The sequence below is a fragment of the Ursus maritimus genome, unplaced genomic scaffold (assembly GCF_017311325.1).
Source record: "Ursus maritimus isolate PB19 unplaced genomic scaffold, ASM1731132v1 scaffold_20, whole genome shotgun sequence".
NCBI classification, from domain to species: Eukaryota; Metazoa; Chordata; class Mammalia; order Carnivora; family Ursidae; genus Ursus; species Ursus maritimus.
In genome coordinates, this window is record NW_024424453.1 from 28,290,461 (window position 1) to 28,303,153 (window position 12,693).

A 12,693-nucleotide genomic window follows, 5' to 3' on the forward strand; every position below is an offset into this window, starting at 1 on the left:
CTGGAGACTGTGTTCGTTTTTATTGTATCTTTTTTCCTCTCTGTGTTCCAGTTTGAACAATTTATTTCAGCCTCTCTTCAAGTTCACTAACTTTTCTTCTGCAGTGTTCTAGCTGCTGTTACATAAATCCTGTGCATTTTTATTTCAGGTATTGTATTTCGTAGTGTTGAGATTTTCAGTTTTTGTTTTCATAATTTCCATGTATCTCTTGAAATTCATCATTCATCTTTTCCTTTGTATTTTTAACATACATATAACAATTATTTTGAAGTCTTCCTCTACTAACCCAGCATCTGGTTCATTTGGGGATCTGTTTCCTTGATTATGGCTTGAATTTTCTCCTCCTTCACATGTCTAAACCTTTTTTTTAATTGTGTAATGGACATTGTGAAAACAGGCATACCTTGGAGATACTGCAGGTTTGGTTGTAGACCACGGCAGTAAAGTTGCATATTGTGACAAAATGAAACAAATGAACTTTTTGGTTTCCCGGTGCATATAAACGTCATGTTTATACCACATTGTGGTCTACTAAGCATATAATAACATTATGACTAAAAAAATAATGTACATACCTTAATTTAAAGAACTTTATTGGTATAAAATGCTAACCATCATCTGAGCTTTCAACAAGTTGTAATCATTTTGGTGGTGGAGGGTCTTGCCTCAGTATTGGTGGCTGCTGACTGATCAGGATGGTGATTGCTGAAGGTTGGGGTGGCTCTTAAAATAAGACAACAATGACGTTTGTCACAACAATCGACTCTTTCACAAACAATTTCTCTGTAGCATGTGATGCTGTTTGATAGCATTTTACCCACAGTAGAACTTCTTTGAAAAATTGTAGTCAGTGCTCTCCAACCCTGATGCTGCTTTATTACTAAGTTTATGTGATATTCTCATTGTCACTTCAACAATCTTCACAACATCTTCACCAAGAATAGATGCCATCTTAAGAAACCCCTTTCATTGCTCATCCATAAGAAGCAAATCCTCACCCATTTAAGTTTTATCATGAGAGCAGCAAATCAGTCCCATCTTCAGGCTTCACTTCTAGATCTCTTACTATTTCCACCACATCTGCAGTTAATTTCCTCCACTGAAGTCTAAAACCCTTCAGAGTCATCCATGAATGCTGGAATCAACTTCCAAACTCTTGTTAATGTTTATATTTTGACCTCTTCCTGTGAATCACAAATGTTCTTAATAGCATCTAGAATGGTGAATACTTTCCAGAAGGTTTCAATTTATTTTGCCCAGATCCATCAGAGGACTCACTATGGCAGCTATGCCCTTACAAAATGTATTTCTTAAATAATAAGACTTAAAAGTCAGAGTTACAACTTGATCCATGGGCTGCAGGATGGGTGTTATGTTAGCAAGCACAAAACAACATTAATCTCATTGTGCGTCTCTGTCAGCGGTCTTGGATGACTGAGTGCATTGTTAATCAGCAATAATATTTTGAAAGGAATCCTTTTTGCTGAGCAGTAGGTCTCAACAGTGGGCCTAAAATATTCAGTAAACCATGTTGTGAATGGATGTGCTGTCTTCCAAGTCTTATTGTTCCATTTATAGAGCACAAGCAGAGTAGATTTAGCATAGTTCTTTAGGACCCTAGGATTTTGGAATGGTAAATGAGCACTGGCTTCAACTTAAAGTGACCGTCTGCACTGGCCCTAACAAGAGAGTCAGCCTGTCTTTTGGAGCTTTGAAGCCAGACATTGACTTCTCCTCTCTAGCTATGAAAGTCCTAGGGCACCTAGGTGGCTTAGTGGGTTAAGCGTCTGCCTTCGGCTCAGGTCATGATTTCAGGGTCCTGGGATCAAGCCCCACATTGGGCTCCCTACTCAGTGGGGAGCCTGCTTCTCCCTCTCTGCCCCTCCCCACTGCTCATGCCTGCTCTCTCTCTTTCAAATGAATGAATGAATCTATCGATCAATAGCTAGCTAGCTATGAAAGTCCTAGATGGCACGTTCTTCCAGTAGAAGGCTGTTTTCATCTACAATGAAAATCTGTTTAGGGCGGCCACCTTCATTAGTTATCTTAGCTCCATCTTCTGGCTCACTTGCTGCGGCTTCTGCGCCAGCACTTGCTGCTTCACCTTGCCCTTTGATGTTATGGAGACGGCGTCTTCCCGTAAACCTCATGAACCCACCTCTGCCGGCTTCAAACTCTTCTTCTGCAGCTTCCTCACCTCTCAGCCTTCAGGAAATTGAAGAGAGTCAGGGCCTTGCTCTGGACTAGGCTGTGGCTTAAGGGAATATTGTGGCCGGTTTGATCTCCTATTCAGAACCCACCAATGCTTTCTCCATATCAGCAGTAAGCCTGTTTCATTTTCTTATTGCCCAGGTGTTCAGGGGAGCCGCACATTTAATTTCCTTCAAGAACTTTTCCTTTGCGTTCACAGCTTGGCTAACCATGTGGTGCAAGAGGTCTACCTGTCAGCCTATCTTAGCTTTCGACATCCTTCCTCACTAAGCTTCGTCGTTTCTAGTTTTTGATTAAAGTGAGAGATGTGTAACTCTTCCTTTCACATGAACAGTTAGAGGCCATTTTGGGTTATTAATTGGCCTGATTTCCATATTGCTGTGTCTCAGGGAATAGGGAGGCCTGAGCAGAGGGAGAGATGGGAGAATGGCCAGTTGGCGGAATTGTCAGAATACACACAACATTTATCAGTTCAGTTCACTGTCTGATATGGGTGCAGTTCATGGCACTCCAAAACAAGAATAATAGTAACACCAAAGATCACCATAAAAATATAATAATAATGAAAATTTTGAAATATGAGGATTATCAAAATGTGACACAAAGACACAAAGTGAGCAAATGCTGTTGGAAAAATGGCCCCAATAGACTTGCTCTACACAGAGTTCCCACAGACCTTCAATTTGTGAGAAACAGTTATCTGCGAAGTACAATAAAGTGAAGCATGGACAGCTAAACTTTTTAGGGGAACAAGGGCAGGAATTACTTACCATGTTTAAATTTTGTTAAGATAGTTCACTTCGAGTTTTTCCCTCAGTCCTCCGGTGTAACCCTCAGTCCCGAGATGATACCCTTCCTCTCAAAGCCAGCCCTTCTGGGTTTCCCATGGAAAGCCTGGGGTGTTTACCAAGTCCTTCTAACTTATAGGACTAGGAAGTTACCTTGGTAAAAAATTGGTTAAATGTCAGATCTCACTTCGTTCTCTTTCCTTCCTTCAGAGATTGTAAGCCCTCTATTTTCTGCTGGCTTTTGATCGTTCTTCAGTGCTTCACAATTATTTCTTGTATTTTCCACAGTTTACAGTAGTTATCTGTAGGAGGGTTAGTTTGATTGAAACTACTCAGCCATTATTGGGAACTAAACATAGGAATATATTTTTGGGCAGAGCTGATGGTTCAGCCATTCCCAGGGACGAAGCCTGTGCTTTGGCAAGAATCTGTGCAGCCATGGGGAGGTCTGCTGTAGTTCAGTGGCCTAGCTTGGTGGGGACAGTATGGTCCAGTTAAGGAACCAGATGTTTCTCTGATCTGGAAGGAAGCATGAGAGTGGGACTAAAGGTGGGAGAGAGCTGGAGAGGGGAGTAGGTTGGCCTCTTCCAGACTGTTTCCTCAGTACCACTTATGTGCTCCGGCTTTTGTGAGGAGCGATGGAGATGAAGTATGTGGGTGTCCGGTAATGGCGTTTGTGATTGTGGAGGCTACTGAGTTGAGCTTTGCCAAGGCTTGATCCAAATGGCACAATTCTTGTCATGTCACCTGGTGACTTCTCAGTCCTCCGTGGAAGCAGAAGTGGGTCGTGCCCACATGAGGTAGATTGGAGTTGTCATTGTTACACTGTCATCAAGAATATCATCATCACCATCCATGCTGCCTACCTTTGAGGGATATGTTTCTCCATGGTTCTTTGCTCTACTGGTTAGACTATGGTTAGTCTGTATTAAACGAAACCCAGAATAACAGTAGCTTAAGCAAAATAGAAGTTCCGTTCTCTCTCACCAAACAGTCCGAGTGTAAGCAGTCTAGGGTGTTGCGGTGGCTCCCCTGGGTCAGGGACTCAGGCTTCCTCCATCTGGTTGTTCTGTCATCACTCCTAAACCACCTTCGTCTGGATGGGCCGGTGTGACTCACCACCACCTGTCTTCATTCTAAGCCGCAGGAAAGGGAAAGAGGGCAGCTGCGAGCATGTCCCCCCACCCCCACCCCCATGAAGAACGCATCCCAGAAGATGCGTACATCACCTTCACATCCCGCTGACCAGAATTTGCCACCTACCTCCAGAGAAAGCTGGGAAATACCACCTTTGTTTGGGGCAGGCATTGATCCATCTACACATCTAGAATCCGATTACAGTAGAAAGGGGGACTACATATGGGGGGACAGCCAGCAGTCCCTGCCACCAACCCTGAGGTCACACACCCAGTTTTCAGCTCCAGGGTCACTTTACCGATGGAGCGTGGCATTCCTTGGGGAGCCCATAGAGCACTGATGGAGTCAGAGACTTCCCCCTGGTGTGCACATTTCCCCTTAAGGGTATCAGAAGGTGAGGACTGTCATGCTTCATCCATTAGTGAATGTTGTGTGACTTAAGGAACAAGGCTGGGTCCACAAACCACTTGTCAATTCCAGACTCACTCCCCAGTGGCTACTCCACGTAGGACAGGTACAGCAAGCTGGGGTAGAAAGAACCCAAGTGATACGAAGCTTTCAGTGTCGACCCTTCCAGCTCTGCCCCTGACTTTGAAAGGCACGCCGAGCATGCGCTTTAGCTTCCTTGGTCTTTCATCTCCAAAGTAAGGGGTTGGGTTGGGTTATATCTAAGGTGTGTGTCTAACACCCACGTTCTAGAATTGTGAGATTCCTCAGCACTCCACAACTTTGCATTAAAGCAGGCTTCCGGGGGCATAGAGCAACTTTAACTCCTTTGTGGAAGGAGTTGGAGGTCCGAAGGTACATAACATGCTTGCAGACAGCCTGGGACCTGCAGACCTGGGGTTTTCTATTTCCTTGGGCTTCCCTGGGTAGTGATTTTTGTAATCAGAAGTCACTGCACAGATTCCCATACAATTAAGCTTATTTTTAATCTTATGTTTTTGTTTCAAATATTCTATTTCTGCTTTTAGAACTATTATAAATTTATTCTAGAAAATAGAGGAAATTATAATGAAGGAAGCAAAAAAAAAATTTGCCCAGAATGTCATTATTCACACTGGTGTTGCTGAGGCTTTAGTGTATACCCTTCATTTTAGTATCTAAGAAGATTGAAAAATACTTCTCTCTACTTTGGTTCATCACATTGGGATCACACTATACACGATGTTTGCAACCTGCTTCTTTTCCCTTGATGACCATTTCCTCAAATCCTTAACTGTTTTTCAAAAACATGATTTTACATGGCTGCCAAGGATTCTAATCACATGGGTGTGCCACGCTGTACTTAACCGTGCCCTGGACATTCAGGCTCTGAGGTTTCATTACTATTAACTGCGTAGCAGTGACTTCTCCATTCCACACCAAGAGCGTCTTAGCTCCTATCACAGATGCTGTGGGACAGGTGAGCCCAGAGAGGTTAGGTGGCCTGTCCAAGGCCACACAGAGAGTGGTGGGTCCTGGCCACCTGGCCACAAGGCTGACGGCACCCTGCCCAGCCGCCTCTCCCCAGTGCCAGGAAAGAGAGTGCACGGGTATGGCATAGGTGTGTTGGGGACAGCTGGCTCCTAATATGTTGGTTTGGGTAGAAAAGAGTCCATGTGGTTTCTCAGGAAGACGCTGCTCTGGCTGGTTTGTGATGGCCCTGAGGAAGGCCAGCTGCTCTCTGCTGCCCACCCAGCAGCAAGCGGCCCTGCTCCCCACTCCGCCCCTGCCTGCTGGGGGCAGAGGTGAACCCAAACCTGGGTACCCGAGTTCCAGGAGCCTCGAGGGGAGGCTGTGAGGGTGGGAGTGTGAGGCAGGTGAGGCAAGGCAGGCTTGGGCAGGGAGACCACTCAGTCCCTTGCTCCTCAAGGCCCTCATCTGAGGAGGGCAGGAGAAACACCTGCCAGTGGCCCTGACCCTGGGGAAGCCTCCCCACCTGGCTTTCTTGTCCCCTTCACAAAGCACTTTCATCATTCCCTGAAAACCTGTCCTCATCCTCAGTTAGCTCCAACCTACTTCCTCTGAGAGACATGACTGGGTTCACTGTTGAGCCTGGGGGGCAGGCAGGGACAGCAGAGCAGGACCTGCCTCAGGCTTGGCATGGGTGTCCGCTCCCTGGCTGGCTATCACTGCCTGGATCACTGAGCTTTTGCACTCTGGCCTGAGACCTTTCAATTTTAACCTCTTTCTGTGTTTTTCTCCAATAGGCGACCATTGGGATTGACTTCTTGTCAAAAACCATGTACTTGGAAGATCGTACGGTGAGTGTCTGACCTTAGAACCAAAAGGACAGGGAGGGCTCCTTTGGACTTACCACCTGGACCCTTTAGCCGGGCACCACTGAGAGCCCATGCCTACCACAGAGCTGGCAGTGCCAGCATCACAGAGCCAGGACCTTTCCCCAGCCCCCACCCCACATGAGGATTACACTGACCCCCCCTGCCCTCCTTGTGACAGGTGCGGCTGCAGCTGTGGGACACAGCCGGCCAGGAGAGGTTCCGCAGCCTGATTCCCAGCTACATCCGGGACTCCACAGTGGCTGTGGTGGTGTACGACATCACAAGTGAGTGTGGCTCCTGGGTGCTGGAGAGAGGGTGGCTCGTAGAGGCTCCAGGGCCTGTGTGTGTGCGCGCGCATGGGCAGGCACGCACGCACGTACACAAGTGCACACGCGCATGTGTGCACACCTGTATGCTGTGTATGCTTGTCTTCTGATTGCGAGAAGATAGGTCCTTGGTGGTGGGGGGTGAGTTGCCTTCGAACACCAGCATGTTTTCCACCTTCCCCCACCCTTCTGTGATAGGCCTGGTAGTGTATGGGATTGAGTTGGCCCTGCCTAGAGCAGGGGGCTGTGTGTAGAGGTGAGCAGAGGTGAGGCTGGCCCTGCTCCCACCCCTCTGTGCCCTCCTTGGCCCTGACGGCCAGAAGGACCGCTGTGGAGCAACTTCTGTGTGTATATGTGTCAGGATGGGAGAAGACACTGGTCTCTGGGCCAGCCTTGACCCAGCAGCTGGCATCCCAGCTCCTCATAGGGTCTCCTGGAACGGGAGACCAAGCAGGTCTGGGAGAACCGTGGGGGGGGGGGGCTGCACTTCCCTCACAGTGTGGCTCTTCTGGCCAGGGCAGCAGTGGAGAGAACTGCACAGCCCTGAGGAAGACTCATGGCTGGGGAAGGGGTAGGGCCTGGTGCAGAGCCTCAGCGGCCCAGGCAGGGGTAACAGAACACGTGGCTGGCCCTTGGGCTGTGGTCACGCCTGTGGTGGGAGGACAGCCTGGGTGCTGTCCACAGCAGTGAAATCACATGGGGAAGCATGTGTGCCCCACTGCTTTGAGCCCACTGCCCCTGGCTCTGCCCATTCCCTCTTTCCACCCCTCCCTCTGACCGAGGCCCCCCACACACCTTGGGTACCGGTGGCAGCTGGGCCTTCAACCTGGGTCTGTGTAGCCTGACGTGAGCAGGAGGGAGAGCAGGCTGGGGGAAACAGAGGCTTCCTGGGATAGGCTCCCTCTCCTCCCCTGAGGCGTGTGGGCTGCTGAGTGGTGGGCATTGCCCTGCCACCACTCGCCAGGGTCTGTTATAGCTTCTGACTGAGGAGGGGCTGTCCCGAAATGACATTACCTCTCATGGCTGTTGTCTCTCCTGGGGCCACATTCCTCCTCCTCTTCCTTGCAGATCCTGAGGGTTCTCTTTGGAAACTCTGGCCTTTCCCGAGTGCCACCCCCTCAGTGGGAGGCTGCCGTGTAGGGCACTCCTCCCCCCGGAGCTGCTCTGCTTCCCCACCAACACACACGCACACGTTTCCAAGCTCAGCCAAGTCCAGTGCACCCATTTGCACACTCCGCTCTGAGCCCCCAAAGTCAGGTCTGATTCTCAGGTGGGCCCCTAAAATCACCAGTCCATGTAGCAATTCATGACAGTGATCTTCCAGCGGGGTGACCGCCCCCCAACCAGGGGGTGATTCAGCAGCATGAGGGTCTCTCCAGGGCCTGGGCAGCAGCTCCACAGACACACGTGCTCCCTCCCCGCCCCTGCTAGAGGGCCCGGACTCACTGGTCTGGGTGTGAGGATGCACAGCACTGCCTCCTGCTCCTGGGCTCATGCTCCCTCCCACCTTTGCCCTCTGCCTGCTCAGGCTGACTCTCACTCTGTTGTCGCCCCACTTTCCACTTCCAGACCTCAACTCCTTCCAACAGACCTCTAAGTGGATCGACGATGTCAGGACAGAGAGGGGCAGCGATGTTATCATCATGCTGGTGGGCAACAAGACGGACCTGGCTGACAAGAGGTAGGTGTGAGGCTGCGAGCTGCAGGGTGCTGGCCGGCCCGGCCCACGCTCCACTCCTCTGCAGCTCCTCCTGGAGAAGGAGTTCTGGGATGCGTGGGTGGTGTGAGCCTGTGCTTCCGACCTGTCCCCATGCAGCTGAGAAAGGTCCCTGGGGACACTGGAGCATTGAGAGCACTTGGCAGACCCTTGCCCTCAGTGGCTCAGTTCGGAAGCCCCACCTTCCACTGCCTGCAGGGGCACTGCTGTGTGAGAGGTCTGCATGGAGCCCCGTGCGCCCGGCCCCCCGTAGCGGCACGTGGGCTGGGGCCCAGCTGTGGCCACAGCGCGGCTGCAGATGGCAGTCCCTTGGGTCCCCTCTGGCTTCTGCTTCTGCTTCTGCTTTGTGTCTCTGCCCCCACGAAACGCCTGTGCCGGTGTGAGGGTTCTGACCTCGGGTGTGAACGTGCAGAATTGCCTGTCCGTAGCTGTGCCTGCAGTGCGCAGACAGGGCTGACTCATGTGCCACCTGCGTCCGTTCATCCGCTCATCTCATGGGACCTGGCTTGGTCCAATAGAGCAAAGGGTCCCGGACTGCTGGCCTCCTCAAGTGTACTGTGACCTCCTACAGAGTTATCTGACCCAGAGCCCACTTCATTAGAGGCCTGTCCTCGAAGTAAGAGAAATGGGACTCAAAGCCCAGTGCTATTGCTAAGTATCTCTCCGTACAACCTGGAGGCAGTCGCTTTTAACCCAGCTGTCCTCCTGTGGAGAAGGGGACTGAGGACACCACCCAAGAGGTGCTTTGTGGCTCGAAGTGCTTTCTAGACACAGGCGCACGCAACGGTTGACTGTTGGGAAGGTCCCCGCCTGCTGCAGGGCCTGCTCCTGAGCTGGGAGGTGCCATGGAAGGAACACGGGGAGGCTTGTGTCCTGCTGTGGCCCTGTGCCCTTCATCCTGGATGGGGGCCCTGGATCCAAGCCCTGTCCTCAGGGCTGACTCGGGGGCTAGGCCCTCCTCATCTCAGGCCGCTCCCTCTACCTCTAGCAGGGGCTCATTCCCCCTCCCGTCACTCGCAGGCAGATAACCATCGAGGAGGGGGAGCAGCGCGCCAAAGAGCTGAGCGTCATGTTCATTGAGACCAGCGCAAAGACCGGCTACAACGTGAAGCAGGTAGGACACACCTGGTGCTGATTCCGGCCAGCCTGGCCAAGGGGCCACGTGTGGCTTCCAGGCCGGTCAGTCATGGGCCTGGCCCCAACTTGCCCTGAGGGGCTAGTGACCAGGTTGGGGCAAGCAACCAGAGCACCATGAACCCCACCTAATGGGAAACAAGCTAACCTCTAGAGCTGGGAAAGCACCAGCGAGGGTAAGAGCGCTCACTCTCCGGGGGTGTCCGGAGCACGTCATCATTAGCCACCACACAGCGACCGGTCACGTGGCCCCATAACGTGCTGGATGTCCAGCCACCAACTTCCAGGTGAGAGAAGCAGCATCTCCCTGGCATCTTACCTCCCTTGGGATGGGGGTGCGGGAAATTCAACCTGACCAGCATTTGGGGGTTCATGCCTAGGGCTTGGCAAGTGCTCAAGTCTGTGCAGGGCCAGGCGGGCTTGGAGAAAGGAGCCCGCCCTGGTGTGGTTGGAGCTTGCAGGGGGAGAGGCCTGGGGAATCAGGGTGGTTAGAGAAGCTGCAGTGGAGGTTACAGCCGAGCCTCGCAGCTGGGGGCTTCCCTGGGTCCACGGACCCCCCCAAGGATGGGAGTCCGCAGGTCGGCAGACTTGGGTTGGAAAGAGCCACCCCTCCATCTTCACGCACCTCTGATGGCTCTTCAGCACCTCCCTCGGCCGTGAATGTAGGCAGCGGCACCTGCGGCTCGATCGCAGTACAGATCCCAGACGTCTCTTGTCCCCTCACGGTGTTACGGGTCGCTTGGCCTTTATGTGCGTCACCGCTCCAGTTCGTAGGGGTGACCAGACCTGCTGCCAGAAGCACCACTGGTGTCTTTAAAGATTTTAGAAGTGTATTTCAATTCTGAACGGTTTCCTCTGTACTCCTGTCACTGACGTCACACACTTACAAGGAGCCCATAGCTCAGCAGACTGCCAGAGAGGTCTCTGGTTCACAAAAGGTTAGGGGCCCCTGCCTTCAAGGAAGAGAGGGCTTGAAGAGATGAGGAGGGAGGGCATTCCAGACAAGGGTAACGTGTGAGCAGAGGTGCAGCAAGAGGGGTGCTGTGGCATAGGGAGGGGCTCTGAGTGCAGAGCATGGTTTGGTGGGGTGCCAGCAGTGCCTGGGAGCAGTACACAAGCTGCCCATCAGCTCTTGGCCGGGATACAGTGACGGTTCACCCGATGGGGGCAGTGCCTGTGGCATTAGAGAAGGTGGCAGAGGAGCGGAGAGAGACAGAATGAGGGGCCCCATAGCCCCCAGGCCTCGGTGCCTTCCTCCCCAATTAGAGCACCGTCAGTGTGGCTCTGCTCACGCCCCTGCCCTCCCAGTGCCGCTGCCCTCTTGGAGCAGGAGCTATCTGTGCCTGGAGGCACGTAGGAGGCACTGGGTTGCTGCTCGGTGTGGTCCTGATGGAAAGTCCCGGGAGGTGGGGAAGCAGTGGACAGCAGTCCATAAGGCAGGTAGCTTCTGCCCTAGTGGTCCGGGGCAGGGAGACGCTGATGCCTCCCTTTTCAGAATGCTCTGGAACGTAGGTGATGGTGTAAGCAGGAATTAAATGTGGTCAGTTCAAACTGTGATTCAGGGGGACAGTCTTCATGCAGTGCAGACTCCTGGACTCTAAGCCTGACTATATCTGCTCTCAGAGCCCCACAGGCGACCCCACGAGTTTCCTTCTAACTGGCAGTTTGGCCACTGGCAGAGGCTGTGACCATTTTGACAGACAGACAGGCAGAGCTGGGCTGCTTGGGGCAAGGCCACGAAGGAAAACTCAAGAGTAACCGGGCCCTTTGCACCCTGGCTCACTTCTTCCTGCCCCACTTCGGAACCCCCTCTGCAGCCTGCCCACAGGGTCCCATACCCTGCCAGGCCCACCAGTGACTTCCCCACTCAGGCCCTCACCACCTTTGGCCCTGTCACTCAGCCTGGGTGCTCCCACAGAGCTGGGCTCTAGGGCGAGACCATGAACAAGGCGCACCCTCTTTAGAGAGCTCACCGAGTCCCCAAAGTTGGAGTATATGAGGGGAGGGAGGGAGTGTTCAGAATCTTCTGGTGCCTTCTACGTGTGTTTTGTACTTGTCACCTCCTAGGTTCCATGTCTGCCCTGCCTGACGTCCCCGCCTCCCCCGCCTCAGTGTGCATGCACACACATGCACACCCCCCCCAGTTCTCCCTGTGCACTCACACAGACTTACACAGAAACCCCACATGGGCACATGCCCTACACACACTCCCCCCCACTTACATTCACACACACATAGACACTGTACATCCACATGCATTTTCCACACGTACAGCCCTACGCACAACGTACATGTCACACGAACACGCGTACCCAAACAAGCACAGCATCGCGTTCACACTCCTGTATGCTTATTCTCTTGAAGTCTCTCTTTCCGATGTGACTGCGGCCGTGGCTCCCAGTACCCTGCTGCCTCAGTGCCTGTGGACTTGCACGCAGGACCCTCCTGAGGAGAGGGTCATTTGTCTCAAGGGCAAGTCGAAATTTGGTTCCCCGTACCTGGTCCCCACATAGGCAGTGGGACAGAAGCCTGCCTAAGGGCTTGTCTCCCAGGGCCTAGAGGATTTTCTGCACTGTAGGTCCCTTACAGTCAGCATGACCCGTGCACAACTGCTGGTGACCCGCAGTCAGCCTGCCTAGGTGAGAGGCCTGTCAGGGTCCAGATCTGTGACAGGCACGAGGGGCAAGGGAGAGAGAAGTTCGGTGCAGCCCCTTCCCTCCAGGGCACCGTTAGCAGGACAGACAGAAGAACAAGGCCCCAGGTCAGGACGAGAAGAGGCAAGAAGGTGGAGACAGAGTGGGGGGCAGGAAGGACGGGGTCAGGGGATCATGCTGCATCTCCCCCTCTCTCCAGCTCTTCCGATCGGTGGCGCCAGCCTGGGCTCGGAATGGAGAATGTCCAGGAGAAAAGCAAAGAAGGGAGTATCCTTTTCTTTTGATAAGTAAGTGAGAGATGTGCTGGAGAATCGATTGACGTATTCACTGAGTACTTACGAACAGCGGGCGAGCCCACGCCTGGTCTCCAGCCCATCCTTCCCTGCTGAGGAGTAAGCTGTGGGCCCTCCTCTGGGCTGGGACAAGGCTGAACTCCAAGGGCTTTAAGACCTCCTCCAGTTC

The 12,693-nt window shown here is 52.5% G+C and overlaps 1 protein-coding gene across 2 annotated transcripts in view; it reads left to right on the plus strand.

Moving 5' to 3' along the window:
- Positions 1-12,693, plus strand: part of RAB6B (RAB6B, member RAS oncogene family) — a 60,114-nt gene that overhangs the window by 41,642 nt on the left and 5,779 nt on the right. Inside the window, exons 3-8 of one of the 2 annotated variants that reach the window (XM_040636800.1) lie at positions 6,329-6,382; positions 6,579-6,684; positions 8,296-8,407; positions 9,464-9,557; positions 11,006-11,032; positions 12,453-12,498. In XM_040636800.1, coding sequence (XP_040492734.1) covers positions 6,329-6,382; positions 6,579-6,684; positions 8,296-8,407; positions 9,464-9,557; positions 11,006-11,032; positions 12,453-12,498 — 439 coding nt within the window. The remainder of the gene's footprint in view (positions 1-6,328; positions 6,383-6,578; positions 6,685-8,295; positions 8,408-9,463; positions 9,558-11,005; positions 11,033-12,452; positions 12,499-12,693) is intronic. The other variant, XM_040636799.1, reaches the window with a different exon arrangement.